This window comes from Sarcophilus harrisii, chromosome 3, assembly GCF_902635505.1.
Source record: "Sarcophilus harrisii chromosome 3, mSarHar1.11, whole genome shotgun sequence".
Classification (NCBI taxonomy): Eukaryota; Metazoa; Chordata; class Mammalia; order Dasyuromorphia; family Dasyuridae; genus Sarcophilus; species Sarcophilus harrisii.
In genome coordinates this window covers 83,138,264-83,155,344 of record NC_045428.1, presented here as the reverse complement: position 1 = coordinate 83,155,344, position 17,081 = coordinate 83,138,264, and the positions used below count along the sequence as shown (strand labels likewise).

General features: G+C 34.7%; 1 protein-coding gene across 2 annotated transcripts in view; it reads left to right on the top strand.

Annotated features, from left to right (window-relative positions):
* Positions 1–13,719, top strand: part of LOC100929481 (aldehyde oxidase 2-like) — a 111,705-nt gene extending 97,986 nt beyond the window's left edge. The window contains exons 35-36 of one of the 2 annotated variants that reach the window (XM_031957217.1): positions 13,081–13,156; positions 13,308–13,719. In XM_031957217.1, the coding sequence (XP_031813077.1) occupies positions 13,081–13,134 (54 nt within the window). In that variant the 3' untranslated portion in view covers positions 13,135–13,156; positions 13,308–13,719. Of the gene's footprint in view, positions 1–13,080; positions 13,157–13,307 lie in introns of those variants that run through there. The other variant, NM_001308994.1, reaches the window with a different exon arrangement.
* The last annotated feature ends 3,362 nt before the right edge of the window (positions 13,720–17,081 follow it).

Below are 17,081 nucleotides of genomic sequence, written 5' to 3'. Positions count from 1 at the left end.
AGCCATGAGAATTGAAGAAATTGAGGAACTGAGTGCTATGGTGTTTGAAAAAGAGTAAGTATTTATGCTAAAGTTCAGTAGCAAGAGATGGGGAGGAGAGAAAAATCGTGAGCCATGTAGCAAACTCATTGAGGAAGGAGGAAAAGTGACCTGGGGGGTCTATAGACAACAGATAGCAGGATTCTGTATGCTCTTTTTCTGGTTCTGATTTTATTAGAACCATTATCATGTTTACCATAAACATTTACTATGTTCTTTGAATTCCTCATATTTGTCATTTCATATGATGCAATACTGAATTATGTTTTCATGCTATATATTTACCCTTATAAGGGATTGATACCAGAAATGTGCTCCATAATTTTTATAGAACTTGAGGACTTGAATAGACTACTTGAAAGAGTTTGGTTTATTGTTATTGTTTCACTTACTTAAAAAAAAAAAATAAAGAAATACTAAAAGAAGGATAGAACCACTCATTGATCAGAATGAATGAGCTGGTGAAAACTCAACATAGGGAAAGAACAAGACTTATACTCACCTCTATTTCTGTCTTGGAAAGGGGAAAAATGGTTTATAAGGGAGCTAAAACTCAAGATAAATAAGGAAATAGGAAGAAAACATGTAGCTGCTCTTAAATTCAAATCACTAACCCAGGTGATCCTTGTGTATTAAGAAAATACTAAGATGTAATGATTATTCAGCCACTATTAGTGAATTTTGAATAATCATGGATTGTGAGAAAGGTGTTGCAGAATAAGAGAAGGACAAATTTCTTCCAAAAAAAAGGAAAGAGAAAGGAGTCTGGAAATTATAGGCTTTAAAGGCTGATTCAATTATTGGCAAGATTCTATAATATATTACTAAAGGAATAGCTAGTGAATATCTGAAAAGAAAGTAGTAACCACAAAGAACCAGGATATTTCATGAAGAACTTTGTCATTCCAGGCTAACCTAATTTCCTTTATATAGAGAAAACACTAGTGTGTCAAGAAAGTATTACAGAGTTCACCTAGATTTTAGCAAACTATTTAACAAAGTCTGTCATCCTATTCTTGTGGAAAAAAAAAAAACAGAGATGTGGGTCAGATAAAATAGATGGATTTCCAACTGGTTGAATGACTTGACTTAATTAGAAGACACATTAATGGTTCAACAATGGAATATATCTAGTATAATGCCTCTGGGGTTCTGACTTGGCTCTAAGTTGTTCAACATTGTTATCCATGATTTTTGATAAAAGCATAAATGGCTTGTTTATCAAATTTTCAGAAGATACAAAACTGAGAAATAGCTAAATACGTGGCAGAATCATTACCCAAAAAGATTGTAGGCTAGATATTACATTATATCTAATAAGATGGCAATTAATATGGATAAATAGGCAATATGGAGTAGTAGAGTACAGGCCCTTAAGAGTGAGAAAAACTTAAGATTCAAATTGCAGACTTGTGTGCAGACCCACACATACAAATTGTGTGACAATGGGAAAGTCACTTAATGCCTCAGGGGTCTAAGAAACTTTAAGATTATAAGTTATAGACTTTTCTAATCAACATTGGAATAAGAAATTTCTACATCAACCATTTCCTGCACTGATGACATCAGTGACATTATAATTACATAATGACATAATAAAATGTAAAGTCGTTCACTTGGGTTTAAAAAAAGTCAAATTCACCAGTACAAGATAAGGAAGGCAATACAGGTAAATAGTTTATCTCTGTAGATTGCAAGCTCATTAGGAATCAATAGTGTGATATAGTTTACAAAAAAAAACAAACTACACAAAAAGAAGATATAGTATGGAAGAACTAGGGAGGTGATTGTTCTGGTAGAGAGTACTTTAATCAGCCTATATCTTCAGCATTATGTTCAATTCTAGATGTCACCTTTTATAGAGGCTATTGGTGAGCAGATCATTTCCAGAGCAGGCGAAGAACATGATGGGCTGTAGGAGAATCCATTAAAGAAAACTAGGATGTTTATCCTGAAGAATAGACTTAGAGGGCACATCAGAGCTGTGTCTTAGTATTTAAAGCTGCCACTTAGAAGGATTAAATTTGCTACAAATTTATTTTTCTTGGCTCCTGATGGAAGATTTAGAAACAATGAGTAGAAGTAACAGAGACATAATTTTGGTTCAATGTAAGAAAAAACTGTCTAGTTATTGGAACTATTAAAAAGTAAAATGGGCTGCCTCAGGAGGTCATGGGTTCGCCTTTAATTAAAAATCTTTTCATCAAGTCTGAGGGATCCCTTCAAGGAGATCTACAAGCACAGTCTTTATTCCAATAAAAATTAGATGAGCTCTGAGGTCTCTTCCAACTGTAAGACTATGATTTATTAATAATGTGCACTATTAGTCAGAATTCTTTATATAAGGATGTATGTTACAGATAATGAGATCACACTTATACAATGCTTTGGGACTTACAAAGTAACCTTAGATAACCCTTTGATACAGGTAAAGAAACTACTACTATCATCATTTTCTAAAATCATCACCATTTTACAGAAGAAAATGAACTTCAGAGAATTAAATAACCAGTCCAGGGCCATACAGCTAGTAAATGTCAAAACTGATTTAGTACTCAACCAAGGGAGGAAAAAAAGTCTTTAGTGACAAATTTGTTTACTTTCTTTTGTTAGACAAAAGAGCTGTGGTACCTCATTGTTTCCCTTTTTGCCTTAGCTGCCAGGAAACTTAGAGCTACCTTCAATGACCAACTATAGTAATTAGCTCATCTCAGATGATTCCTGGCAAAATCCATTCCTCTCTTCCTTTTAATGGGCTTTATTCTGCTTTTATTCTTAACCAGTACTGCTTACTTGTGTGTTTCCTCAAATCTTATTGTGCGTAGGTAGAAGGAAAAACCCAAAATAAACATATCAGCAAAGAGAATCTACCAGCTTCTTATTTTCCAGAATTAAAAAAATCCACTTCTGTGGTGTGCATTAAGGTTTTAGTGAGGTTTTATCTGTCCTGTAAGTACCTGACAACTATCCCAGGAGCTGGATCAGTGGCACTTGTAGGAACCATAACTGTATATATTCCTTTCCCTCCAGTGGAGGAAAAGCTCCAATTCATGTAAACTATTACCTGTTGGAAATTGTACCTAGATAATGACTTCATAGCACAAGCTGCTAGTCTTTATAGCATCAAAGATTATAGAATTTAGATTGGAAAGGACTTCAGAAGTCATTTAGTCTTACTTTAATTACTTAATAGATTAGGAAACAGGTTGAAGGGAAAAGGGATTTGCCCAATGGGACATGGATAGAAAATAATAGATCAGTATTTGGACTGAGTTTCCAACTACAAATTCAGCATTTTCCTCATGCACTCTAATAATTTCCCATTGATGTGAATAACCAAATAAAGTTACCATTCTTTCCCATTAAATTGCTTTCTCAACAAAAGTCAAACTCTCTTAAAAGAGCTGTACATAATTCATAAACATAAGAAGGCATGTAGTCAGTGGTGCCAAGTATGATTCTAAATAAATTTACTTAGTAGTAATTTTAAGCAGTTCTAATTTTTTTTTAAGAAAATTTAAGTACCTCTAGCTTGATCCCCATTTTACTTCCATGGGTTAGTTTCACCCTTCTACACACACATGCATATAAATATGTAAAATCATTCTATATTTATTTCTATTTATCATTTTTTTCTCTGGATGAAGAAAGCATCTTCCTTCATATGTCTTTTGTAATTAGTTTGAGGATTTGTTAGTCAAAATGATTTACTCAAAGTTGTTCTTAAAACAATAATGCTTATAACAAAAGGCTCCACAGCCAAATTCTATAACTATCCAATATTGTTATATACAATGTTTTCTTGGTTCCGCTCATTTCACTCAATTATTCTGTGCAGTCTGTCCATGTTTTTTTCCTAAAATCAACGAGCTCATCATTTCTTATAGCATAGTAGTATTCCATCGTGATCATATACCATAATTTGTTTAATCATTTCCCTGCCATCCCTGAAATTTCCAGTTCTTTCTCATCATAAAGAGAGCTGCTATAAATATTTTAGAACATATAGATTATTTTTCTTTTTTCCTAATCATTTTTGGAATATATCAAGTAGTGATATGGCTGGGTCAAACTACATAGGTAGTTTAATATCTCTTTGGGTATAATTCCAGATTGCTCTCCCCAAATGGTTAGAGCAGTTAACAATTCTACCAACAGTTAATTAGCTCTAATTAATTTTTCCACATCCCCTCTAACATGTGTTGCTTTCTCTTTCAATCATTTTAGCCAATCTGATAAGTATAAAATGTTATCTCAAGGTTGTTTTAATTTGCTTTTCCATAATAATGATTTAAAGTATCTTTACAAATGACTATGAATTGTTTTGATTTCTTCTTTGGAAAACTACCTGTTCATATCCTTTGAGCACTTATCAAGGGAGGAATGATTTGCATTCTTATAGATACAGCAAAGTTCTTTATGTATTTGAGATAGGAGACCTTTATCTGACAAAAATGTTTATAAAATTTTTTCCCAATTTTCTGCTTTCCTTCTGATCTTGGTTACATTGGTTTTATTTATATAATCAAAATTATCCATTTTATATTGTGATCTTCATCTCTTGTTTATTGACATTTTACTTTTAATGAACTTAGCACAGATCCTAGCACATAGCACTTAATAAATGCTTGTTCCTCTCCCCTCTCATAAATGGAAACTTCATCTGATAAATTAGTTTTACCCTTATCATATCATTACATTCTCCTCTGGCTCCCTCCTATTCTCTCTGATCTGGTCTTGACTACCTATTTCCATCAAAAGATTTAAATAGAATACAGCTTTCTAACTTATTCTTAGCTTTTTATTGGAGTTTTTTTATTTAGATTGTATCAACAATCAACAAATATTTATTAAGTATCTGATATTGTCAGGCACTAGATTTATGCAATTATTGCTATCACTATGGCCAATCACAGCTTCAAGACAGCTCAATACCCCAAATCCACATTTTTTCTCCCTGATTCTATATTTGTAGATTCAAAACCATTGGGGAATGATAGCAGAATGAACAGTTTTCCATCCCTTATTTGTCTCTTCTATCTGTAGAAAGGATCCTGCAAAAGGGATCAGAAAACTTGAGTAGATCCCATTTCATGCCCATCAACCAAATTAAATACATGCTGCACGCGGCACTAAAGTTTGCCATGACACTCAAGTCTAGCTTGCCTGCTCCATAGCCAAATACTATAACTATCCAAGCAGAGCTTGATCAGCAGTGTCAGCAGCCCACAGGCTTAAACTTCTCTTGGCTGTGAGAAATGTCTTCTCAGCCCTGAAAGATGGCTTACAGGCTGTTCTAGAACCACCACATGTCAGGGCCATATATTTTTCTTCCTACACAATCTGATGAAATCTGACCATAGCAGTTTATGAGTGGTGATGCAATAAGCCAACCCAGAATATATGGACCATATGATATGCACTATGATCTTGTGATCCTCAGGATACATGAGTCACAGTGGGTACTTAAAAGAAAACCAAGAATAATATTTTAACATGTTTGGACAATCTCTGGATTTGGATACATAATTAGAATATATAATTAAATGTGGGTGTTTGGCTTATTAGTCCTAGTACTATTTTTTTTTAAGTCTTTACATTCCAAGGGGATGAAAATTTAAATTATGGCCCATGGAAGCTCTAATCAAAACACACAAAGAAATACTAATCCTAATTTACAATCTCAAAAATGACGACCTCTACTACAGATTCTAGACTTGGCTTAAGCTTTTCACAGATCTTTTCCCTGTAAATGGATCTTATATAACTAGTTGATATGTTAAATTTATAAAGGATCCTTGTTTTTATACATATGTGCATGATTATACAGAATAATCTCAAAAAGAAGATGTACTGGGTAAGGGAATCAGGGATTGGATAAAAAAGATCGCCTACCAATGGTTTTGTGATGAAGAAAGCCATCTGCCCCCAGAGAGAGAACTGTGGGAACTAAGTGCGGATCACAATGCAGTATTTTCACTTTTTTTTGTTGTTGTTGTTTGCTTGCATTTTGTTTTCTCTCTCATTTTTTTCCTTTTTTGATCAGATTTTTCTTGTGCAGCATGATATTTGTAGAAATATGTATAGAAGAATTGTACATGTTTAACATATATTGGATTACTTGCAATCTAGGGGAGAGGGCTGGTGGAAAGGGAGAGAAAAATTTTGAAACACAAGGTTTTGCAGAGATGAAGGTTGAAAATTATCCATGCATATATTCTGAAAATAAAAAGCTTTAATTTTTTAAAAATTTTAAATAATATAACAATGAAAAAAGAAAAGAAAAAAAAAAGACCTCCTAGAGAAGGTAGGATTTGAGCTTTCTTTTAAATAAATTTTGCTTTATTAACAGAAATCTATTTTCTTTCCCTCCCACCCCTATTCCTTGCAACAAATAGGCATAGTCAAGCAAAACAAATTTTCTCATTGTATTCAAAACATGTTTTTTATTCTGTACCTTGAATCTATTGCCCCTCTGTCAGGAGTTGACTAGGAGACTTCATCACAGATCTTCTGGAAGCTTGTCATTCACAGATCAGTTTTTAGAGCTTGTGTAGTATATTGTTGTTGTGTAAATTATTCTCCTGGTCTTATTCATTCCATTTTTCATCAGCTTATATGTCTTCAAAATTGTTCATTTTTAGAATATTGATGTTGATAGGATAAATTATTCTTATAGTTCTACTCACTTGTTCCTGTATATTAGTCCATATAAATCTTTCCATGTCTCTTTTCTATGTTAGTGATGAGTGGGATAGTGAGTTAATTAGGGAGATATATTAGGATTGCCTAGCAACAGTAAGGGCCCAGAAGTAATGTGACATAAATTTGTAGTAGATCTAGTCAGCATAATTTCTTTATTTTCTCTATCAATGAGCTGAATCGATATGTGTACAGGAGTGACAGCAGCAGATGTTGGCAGTGATATAACATTAAGGCTTAGTAGGGTAAAATTAGAAACAGGATAAGGGGGCAAAGGACTCAAGAGAAGAAAACATGGTGAACTAGTTTGCCACGCAGTCAATATAAGGAATGAAGAAAGGTGGCTAGGGTGATGACCTAAAAGAGAACTGAGAGGTTACAGGATTGGAAATCATGATAAAGAACAGGGGTTAGAGTTGCAAGGCAGAAGAAGGGGTGGAATGTCAATAGACTGTCAGATAAGCAAATTTCAGAGTTCATCAACATGCAAGTAAAGTATTTGTGGATGATGGAGAAATCAAGGTATAACTATCTCTGTGTGTGGCCACAGTGGATAGAACATGTGAAAAGTAGGACATGTGAAATCAATAAATTGAAAAACTAAGGTCAGAGGGCCTGAGAGAGCATTGATAGATATGTTGAAGTTTCCTCCTATGAGGGCAGGAGTTGAGAAGAAGAGAAAGACAAGAGCCAGACACTGAATTTATTAAGGAAAGTCCTTAGTTCTGCCTTGGGAGGACAATAGACAATAGCTATGAAGTTTCTGATTAAGTGATAGATATGTATCTCAAAAAGGGAAACCTACCAGGGATAGTGGTCGGAAGGAGAACTTGGAGGCAAAGAGTAGTTATTCCAGTTCCCTCATCTTCCCCAGAGGAATGAACAATAGTACAGCCATTGCTAGAAAAGGCAGCCAGGAAGGATGTGTGATCAGGAGAGAAAAAGGTCTCAGTGAGGTTCAATAAAGATGAAAGAAATGGGAAAGGAAAAGATTTAAGATGAAAGCTATAAGGTCCAGGCTAATTCTCTGAAGGGCCTCAGGATCAGTCAGAGTCCGGATCAATCAAAGTCCTTGATCTTTAGAGGGAGAAGTGAAGGAGGCAGGCAAATTGCCATGAGGCTCGCCAAAGATGAATCCTGGACTCTGGAGTCTGGAGTCTCCAACCTCTCTCCTCCTTGTCCTCCAGCCAAGTGACTCTTACCTCTCTCCCTCAGCCCTCCAATCCTTGCCTACAATTACCTCAGCACCATACATTCAGCAAGCACCAATCCTGAGGAGAGCCATCACATTACCACATCATCTAAGTATATGCTAATAGACCCATTATCTCACAGCAAATAGGTAATTAGCCTTAAGTGCTCTGCTGTCTGATTGAAATACACCTTATCAGAGGTTCAGCCCTCTACAGAAAGCAAGTTTATTGTGTATAGCAGAACTTCTTGAATTTTTTTTCCACTCACAATGCCTTTTTGCCCAAGAAGTTTTTATGTGATCCTAAGGATATAGATACATAAAAGATACACAAATCAAACATTTACTAATTAAAAATGATAATTTCATGACCCCCATATTTAGTTTTAAAAAAAAAAAAAAAGTCATTTGGAGTCAGAAACTACAATCTAAGAAGCTAGGGTCTATGAGGCAGATATTCTAGAAAACACAAAGGAAGAGATAGGTATCTTTAGAGTAAAATGAGGTGGGGGGCAGTAAGTTGGGGCTTGCTAGGGCTATTATGGCTACTATGAAGGGAAATGGGAATAAAGGATCAGGCAGTGGAGTTTAAGGAGTTTAGAATCACTGGAATAAAGAGAGTATAACTAAAGGAGAATTTTCTGGTAGATAATGTCATTGAGTACTTGACCCTTTTATAGATATCTATATCTCCATTACTTGTCTGCACATACCATGACTTGGAGGAGCTCAAAAAATTATTTACATATTTATATTTAATTAATAAAAAAACAAAAAACAAAGTCCCCTAAACTTCTTGGAATAGTGTGACCTCGTTTTTACCCTTGACCCATAGTTGTATGTACTTCTTGCATCCTCTGGAAAGGGTGTGTCAATAGACTATTGTTCCATTCACTATTCCTTTGACTTCTTAGACCAAAACACCCTTCCCTAGACACGATTTTTGTTATTGTTAAGTCTTCATCAAGATAATGAAGTGATTCACCATTTCCTTCTCCACTGCATTTTACCAATGAGAAAACTGAGGAAACAGTGGTAAATGATTTGCCCAGAGTCACACAGCTAGTAAGTATTTGAGGCCAGATTTCAATTCATGAAGATGAGTCTTCCTAATTCCAAGACAGGCATGCTATACACTGTATCATTCACCCCACCATTTCTTGCCTATTAGAAATGTAAGCTCAAGAAATAGAGTGGTAGATCAGAGATACATGACACAATAATCAATGACTATGATAATCTAGTATTTGATAAATCCACAAACTCCAGCTGCTGGAATAAGAACTCAGTATTTGACAAAAATTTCTGGGAAAATTGGAAAATAATATGTCAGAAACTCGGCATAGACCTACATCTCACACCCCCTATCAAAATAAGGTCAAAATGGATACATGATTTGAGCATAAAGGATGATACCATAAACAAATTAGGAGAGCAAGGGATAGCTTACCTATCAGATCTCTGGAAAAAGGAGGAATTTATGACTAAGGAAGAACTAGAGAGCATTATGAAAAGCAAAATGGACAATTTTGATTACATTAAATTAAAAAGGTTTTGCACAAACAAAATCAATAGAAGAAACAAGATTAAAAGGGAAGTATAAAGCTGGGGGGGAAATCTTTACAGTGTTTCTAATAAAGGTCTCATATTTAAAATATATAAAGAATTGTGTCAAATTTATAAGAATACAAGTCATTCCCCAACTGATAAATGATCAAAGAATATGAACAATTTTCAGATGACAAAATTAAAGCCATCTATAGTCACATAAGAAAATGTCCTAAATCACTATTGATTAGAGAAATGCAAATTAAAACAACTCTGAAGTACTATCTCATACATCTTAGATTGACTAAAGATGACAGGAAAAGATAATGATAAATGTTAAAGGGGATGTGGGGAAACTGGGATACTAATGCATTGTTGGTAGAGAGCTGTAATGTTCTGGCTAGCTTTCTGGAGGGCCTTCGGACCAGCCTTGATCCCAGCAGAATAATCACCATGAGAATAGTCAGAAATAAAGTCCAAAGTCTTTATTATCTCCTTCACAATCTGTCTCCTTTGCCTGGACGAGGGCTAGCTTTCTGGATGACCTTCATATGGGCCTTGATCTTAATGGAGAAGTGAAGGAGGACAGGCCAGCCACCACAAGGGTCTCTGTCTTCAAGTCTCTTCAAGGCCTTTAGCCTCCAGTCCTCTGTCTTCTCTATCTCTAGGTCTGTCTCTCTCTAGATCTGACTCTGATTTCTTAAATACTCTAGTACAATTAAATCCATTCATCATACTGAGTATAAGCCAATCATTATACAACTAGGGAAGCATTATTTGTTGTAATATTAAATCAATCATACTGAACTAGAGAACTATTAATCACCATGCTAAACTAGATAACCATTGTCTTACCAATTCCACTGAGTTAGCACCTTGTAAGAATCCTTGCTTCAAGTATATTTCTCCCCATTATAGTTCTGGCCCATTATAGAGAGCTATCTGGAACTATGCCCAAGAAGTGCTAAAATTATACATACCTTTTGATCCAGCAGTACCACTACTAGGTCTGCATCTCAAGGAAATCATAAAGGAGGGAAAACTGATGAGGTTTGTATCCCCTCATTTCCCAGTGGTGATGAGGTTAGTGGCAATAAGAGTTGTTAAAATCCCCTCTCGATTGCGCGCTGCAGGTTTAAAGTGAAAGAATTCACTTATTCCCAAATTATTAATTCCAAAAATGAAATTTTATTGTTGGATAGAAACTAGTTTGTCAAGAGACTGACTTCTATAGTGGCAGAGTTCTATTGGAAAATGGAATTTTACACAGAGAGAATCAGCAGGCAGGGTCCTAGCAAATTTCCTGGGCCTTTTTGCAAGGAATGAGTTTAAGGGAACCTGTTATATAGGTATCTTGGTGGGGGACTGGGACAGCCTGAGCTGATCAGACCAGGATTTCTCAACTGAATGAGAATTTAGAATTTCAAAAAGATCAATGGGAGTTGATTTGCCCTTGAATAGTGTTGTTTCTCTCACTCAGGGAAGATAGGCCTTCTCTCTAGACTCCTTGGAGCCTGGGAGATCCTGATCTCTCAGATCAAAAAGGGGACACAATTTAATTTTAAAGGGAATACAGTTTAGTGATAATCTTAAAGGGAACACAGCTTCAGTAAAGGAAACAGTTTCCCTCCTCCTTCAAAATAATCCATTTGTGCAAAAATGTTTGTTGCAGCTTTTTTTGTGGTGGCAAAGAATTGGAAAATGAGTAGATGCCCATCTATTGGGGAATAGCTGAATAAGTTATGGTATATGAAAATATTGGGATATTTTTGTTCTACAAAAAATGAACAAGCTGATTTTAGAAAGGCCTGGAAAGATTTACATGAACTGATGTTGAGCGAAGCAAGTAGAACCAGGAATACATTGCACACAATAACATCAAGAATGTACAATGATCAACTATGAAAAGACTTGGTGATTCTCAGCAGTTCAGTGATCCAAGACAATCCCAATAGACTCTGGATGGAAAATGCCATCTGCATCCAGGGAAAGAACTATGGAGACTGGATGTAAATCAGTACATGCTATGTTCACTTTTTTTTCCTGGTTTTTTTTCTCTTCCATACTTTTTCCTTTTTGCTCTGATTTTTCTCTCCCAACATGATTGATAAAGCAATATGTATCAAAAATAAATTAAAAATAAAAAGAAATGTAAGCTCCTTGAAAGCAGGAACTTAAGTTTTATATCTTTAATCCCAGAGTTTAACACAGTACTTGACATTTAGTAAGTGCTTAATTCTTTTTTATGCAATCAAGGAATCAATCAACATTTATTCAATATCTAGTACTGCCAGACCCTGCTGAGTGCTAGGGGTATAAGAGAAGACTACAGACAGATAGCCCCTTGACTTCAGAGACTTCACAATCTAATAGAAGAGATAACATACAAACAAATATATACAAATAAATTATACACAGGATAAATAAGAAAAAAATTAATAAAAGGAAAGAGTTAGAATTAAGAGGGATTGGAAAAGGGAATGGCCTCAGTCCCTGAACTTCATTAAGTTGCTAAGGCTTTCTTGTTTTACCTTCAACAACAGCATCATCCAATCAGCCCTCAGTAACTTCCTTCAACTACTTTTATTGTTAAGTTCAGTTGTATTTGTGAGAAATAAACGTCTTATACTCAGAAAGTCTGTTTTATTACACATCTGCAGAAGCGGGTATGTCCTATTACAGAATAATTCTTTTGACACCAATTGGAGTTTTCTTGGCAAAGATGCTAGAGATTGGTTTGCCATTTTTCTTCTCCAGTTCATTTTACAAATGAGGCAAATTTAAGTGACTTGCCCAGGATTTCACAGCTAGTAAGAATCTGATATTTGAAGTAAGGTCTGCATAATTACAGTCCCAGAATTCTATCCACTATTATTCTTACTCTCCATTAAGGCATTAAGGTGAATGGAAGGATTATTTGATTCCAGGATTGGCAAGCTTTTCCAGTATCTTTGCCAAGAAATCCCCAAAGGGGGTCATAAAGAGCTAAATAGGACTGAAATGACTGAATAACAACAAAAAGTGGTTCCTCATAGTTGGTTCTTCACCAGACTTGACTTGAAGGAATATCAATGTTCTTTACTTCAGTGTCAAGGATAAGGACAGGAGATAAGGTAAAAAAGGACACCGTGATCCAGGGTTTCCATTACAATGCCTAACTTATCAATGCTAAAATTCTGAATAGAAAAGAATTGACATTTTTATGATATTTTAGAGACTGAAGGCAGTCCATGTAAATTATCTCATTTGAACATCCCAACAATCCTTATGAGACAAGTAGTGCAATTTTTATTATCTTCATTTTCTAGATGAGGAAATCAAGGCTTACAGGGATTAAATGACTTGCCAGTTGTTTATAAATAGTGGTTTCATAACTAATAATTGTCAGAGAGAAGATTTTAAATGGTCTCCAAGTCCAAAACTCAATTTATTTCACTATGATACTTCCCCCTCTATGGTACCCACCACTATCTTGGGGAAGAAGATGGTACCATGAAAATGGAGTTTCCAACAAACTCCTGAAAGTTATCTCCACACTTTGCCCCATGTAATAGAATTATAGTATTAACAAATAATGTTACATGTCCTTTTTTTCTTAGATCCCAATAGATGATGCAAAGACTTTTAAGCCTTGGTGTATCCCTATTGCTTAATATCATCATCATTTCCTAAAAGGTAAGATCTTTTCAGTTCACAAATTATTCATTCATCTGTGAATATGTAACACATGCATTAAGCTATTTATTGGCATGCCAAATAAATCAAAGGAAGGCCTTGAACTCTTTCTTTTATATTTATTCTTTACAACTTTTTTTTTTCCTTTCAGATATTGAGGAGGCTGCTCTTTCCATGATTTAAAAGAACGGTTAAATTACAAGGATGGATTTTTAATACAAACTAGACCCAGAACTCCTCTTCAGATCTACCTAGACATGGAAAAACAATCAGTTTTATAAACATTGCTATAGTTCTCATAAATATGACAGATGATCAACACTTTGATAGGAAATTTGCTAATTATTATTGTACATTTTTCTACAAACACATTGCTTTGCAGGAGACAACTCTATTTCTGATTGATTTTTGGTGTTTTATAAAGAAATACAGCCTTCTTTTACTTCTTAACTAATATACTTATCTCTAGTGATAGAAATGGGATTACCAACTGTCTATTTTTAAAATTCTTTTCTATTGATGCTTTTTATCTTTACATCATAAAGACCTCTTCCCTCCTCTCTCTCTGCTCCTTCCCTCTAACAGACTGAACCTTCCATTATTATACTATCTTTAAAGCATTAGTTAGTACTAGTATATCATAATGAAATTGAGGACTAGTACTGGGCTTGGAGTCAGATAAAAATAGAGTTCATGGCCCACTTTGCTCACAAAAACATTTGGAGGCAGGTACTGTTAAAATACCCATTTTCTGAGTGAGTAAAATGACATTCAGAGACCTTGGTCAATGTCACAGCTAGTGAGTCAGGGGAGCTGAATTTTTAAACCAAGGCCTTCAGACTCCAAGAGAAATGTTTCTGTCATTTGCCTGAAAGCCTAGGGATTTGGCTTTTTGTCAAAGCTCTACCTGTTGCCTGAACTTGATTACACAATCACTAAAGTCCTTTCCAACTCTTAGACAGCTGAGGAGAGGCTACAGTCATCAATCAACCAGTCAACAGTCATTTAAAGTAGTTTTGCTTCATGTAGGGAGGAATAATCCATAAAGACATTTAAAGATATTTTAAAATATTCATTGATATAAAACAGCTGCTTTTTAAAAATTTAGAAAATTTGTGAACAAGATATCATATGGTTCACATTAATAATTCCCATATCCTCTCCAATACTGAAAAGCACGTAAGTTTAATAATGAAGCATCACATAGAACAAAGTGGGTTATAAAGAACCATCACATTGAAATCATCATGCCTACAACTATAATCTGAAATACCTATATCCCCCACAGGACCCCATATAGTCCTTAGTTTCCCAATCCTTAAAAAAATAATAATAAATCAGTTTATAAATAGGGCCCAATCTAATCAAGAAGTGAGAAATAAGTTTTTTATTTGTGAAGGATAGTTAAAACACATTGATGAATCTCCCAAAATTGTTACATGCTAGAATATTTCATAAGATGAAATGTAATAGGGGCAAATATAATGTTTTATACCTAAGCAAGAAAATCAAATTCATAAACATAGGATAGAGAGACCAAGTTCAGTAGCAGGAAGTGTGAAAAAGATCTGGGACTTTTAGTGGACTGTAAGCTCAATATGAATTAGCAGCATAATATGACATCTCAAAAAAGCTAATGTGAATTAGGATTACAGCTAAATCATAGCGATGATTCCTTGTGTGTGTTTTATGATTAAGTGGCCTGTAAGATTCCTTCCAACTCTAAAAATCTGTAATTCTGGAGGCAAATGGCCCTTTGGGGAAGAGATATTAGCACTAGAGAATTAAATGGGACCTCAATAACAAAAAAACGGATATGCCCTCTGATATTAGGGACCAATGATTTATGCCTAAATTGAACAAAAAACAGGTTAAAGTGAGAGGATTTAGTGAATCAGGACTGCCCCAGGAGTCATAGGGACCTGAACTTTCCCTCTGTGACCTTAGTTAGGCAAGCAAGCCACTTAGCTTCTTTTGTCTCAGTTTTTTCATTCGTAAACAAACAAACTTGGACGAGATTACTTCTTTAAAATACTTTTCATTTATTATAGTCTATGATTCTACAGGATGGACATAAGAGAAGCCTATGAATCTAATCCAATCAAATATTCATATATTATGGGCCAGATATTGCATTAAGTGAAGGAGATTCAAACTAAATGAAAATCAGGCTCAAGGAACTTTATATTCTACGGGGGGGGGGAAAACAGCATTCAATATGCAAACAGATAATATGTATCATAATTTGAGAAAAGAGAGAACACTGATAAAAGTTTGTCATAGAATGTAGGATGTGGACGAAGCAAGGGATTCTCAAGAGACTGAAAAAGACAGGAAAATCACAGGCAAGGGAGAAAACTGTGGCCAAGATGTGAAAGCAGGACATGGAACGCCAAGTGCTAGGAAACAATAAATAGGCAGGTTTGGCTGGAACAAAGAGTGTGTGGTTCCATGATTCAAGGGACTGCCTGATAGTTGAGGGACAGAAGTTGATAAACTGCAGTAGAAGTATTAAATAAGTTTGCCTGAGGGAAACAGAGGGCATAGCAATTGTAGAACCCCCCATTTTGAAGGCACTGCTCTAGTTTCAAATCTTGCCCAACAGTGGCAGGTGATAAAAGACTAATACTTGACCAAAGCATCTGTTATCTACATCGGGTAGTTATCCTACTCTCCTGAATCAGAATTTCAAAGAAAAAAGGAATTTCAAAGCAGCAAGTTGTAAGAAGGGCTTTTAACTTAGGAATCCAGGGGCAGGAGAGAGATGATGTGGGAGTAGATAGAAAAAACAAATATGGGTGAGAAGACCGGGGCTTGCAGCTTAGAGCTGGGGTAAGAAGAGCAAGCAGCCAGAAATGAAAACAGGAAGGAAACCAGAGAATTAGTCAGCCATACATGTATTTCTGTGGTTTTAACAGTGACTTGGGGAGTCCTAATCAAGCTCATCTTGCCCTTTACAGGGATGAAATACTTCAGGATTCTGTAATTCTGGAATGAGATAGCTTCATAGAAATAGATACAAATACAGACATAGATATATGTCTTCTCAACATAGGTTAAATAGATGGCCAGTAATTGAAAGACAAAGAACATACAAGTAGATATATCAGGAAGATAAGTAGTAAGTGATTTAAATGATAATTAAAATGAATACAAGAATTATGTTTCATCTAATTTTTAAGAGTAAAAATTTAATATTCTTAATGATGGAACTGAGGGGGCTAAAAGATAATTTCATTATCTGTATTAATTAATTATAGTATATGCAAGTTAGGGATTTGGGGGAAGACTATTCTTATCCAACATTCATTTTATCCTTGTTTTTTAAAACAATGAACAGTACTCAAAAAAAAATTGATGGCATTAAATTAAATGTGTGGTAAAAAGTGCTATTAAATCGAGATTTTCTACTAACCAGTACTTCACTGGCATGATTATTAATAAAAACACTCAAAAAAAAGATATTTGTAGATAGTTTTTTTGATTCATACAATAAAACTAATGTTGTATTTGAATAATCTTACAATAAATGTTGTAACTGAATAATCTAGTTTGTTTTAAAAAATAATTGTATACACACACGATTGATCTTTCCTCTTGTGATAAATAAAAGTAAAAAAAAAAAAAAAATCCCATTCAATACAGTAATCTAATTTGACAACGTATTCAACATAGCCCTCTGGTTGTCCCCCTATTTCTCTGCTGTGGGAAGGAGCTATATTTCATTTTTTGTTTTCCAAGTTTGACTTCACTTTAATGATCTTTTCATTTGCATTTTTAAAGTCATTGTGGTTACAGTTCTTTTGATTCTGCTTTTTTTTTTTTTTTTTTTGCCTACACTGGCCCACATAAATCTTCCCATCTTTCCCTAAATTTCTCATACTTCTCATGTTTCATTTCCTTCTATACAACAATATTTAATTAT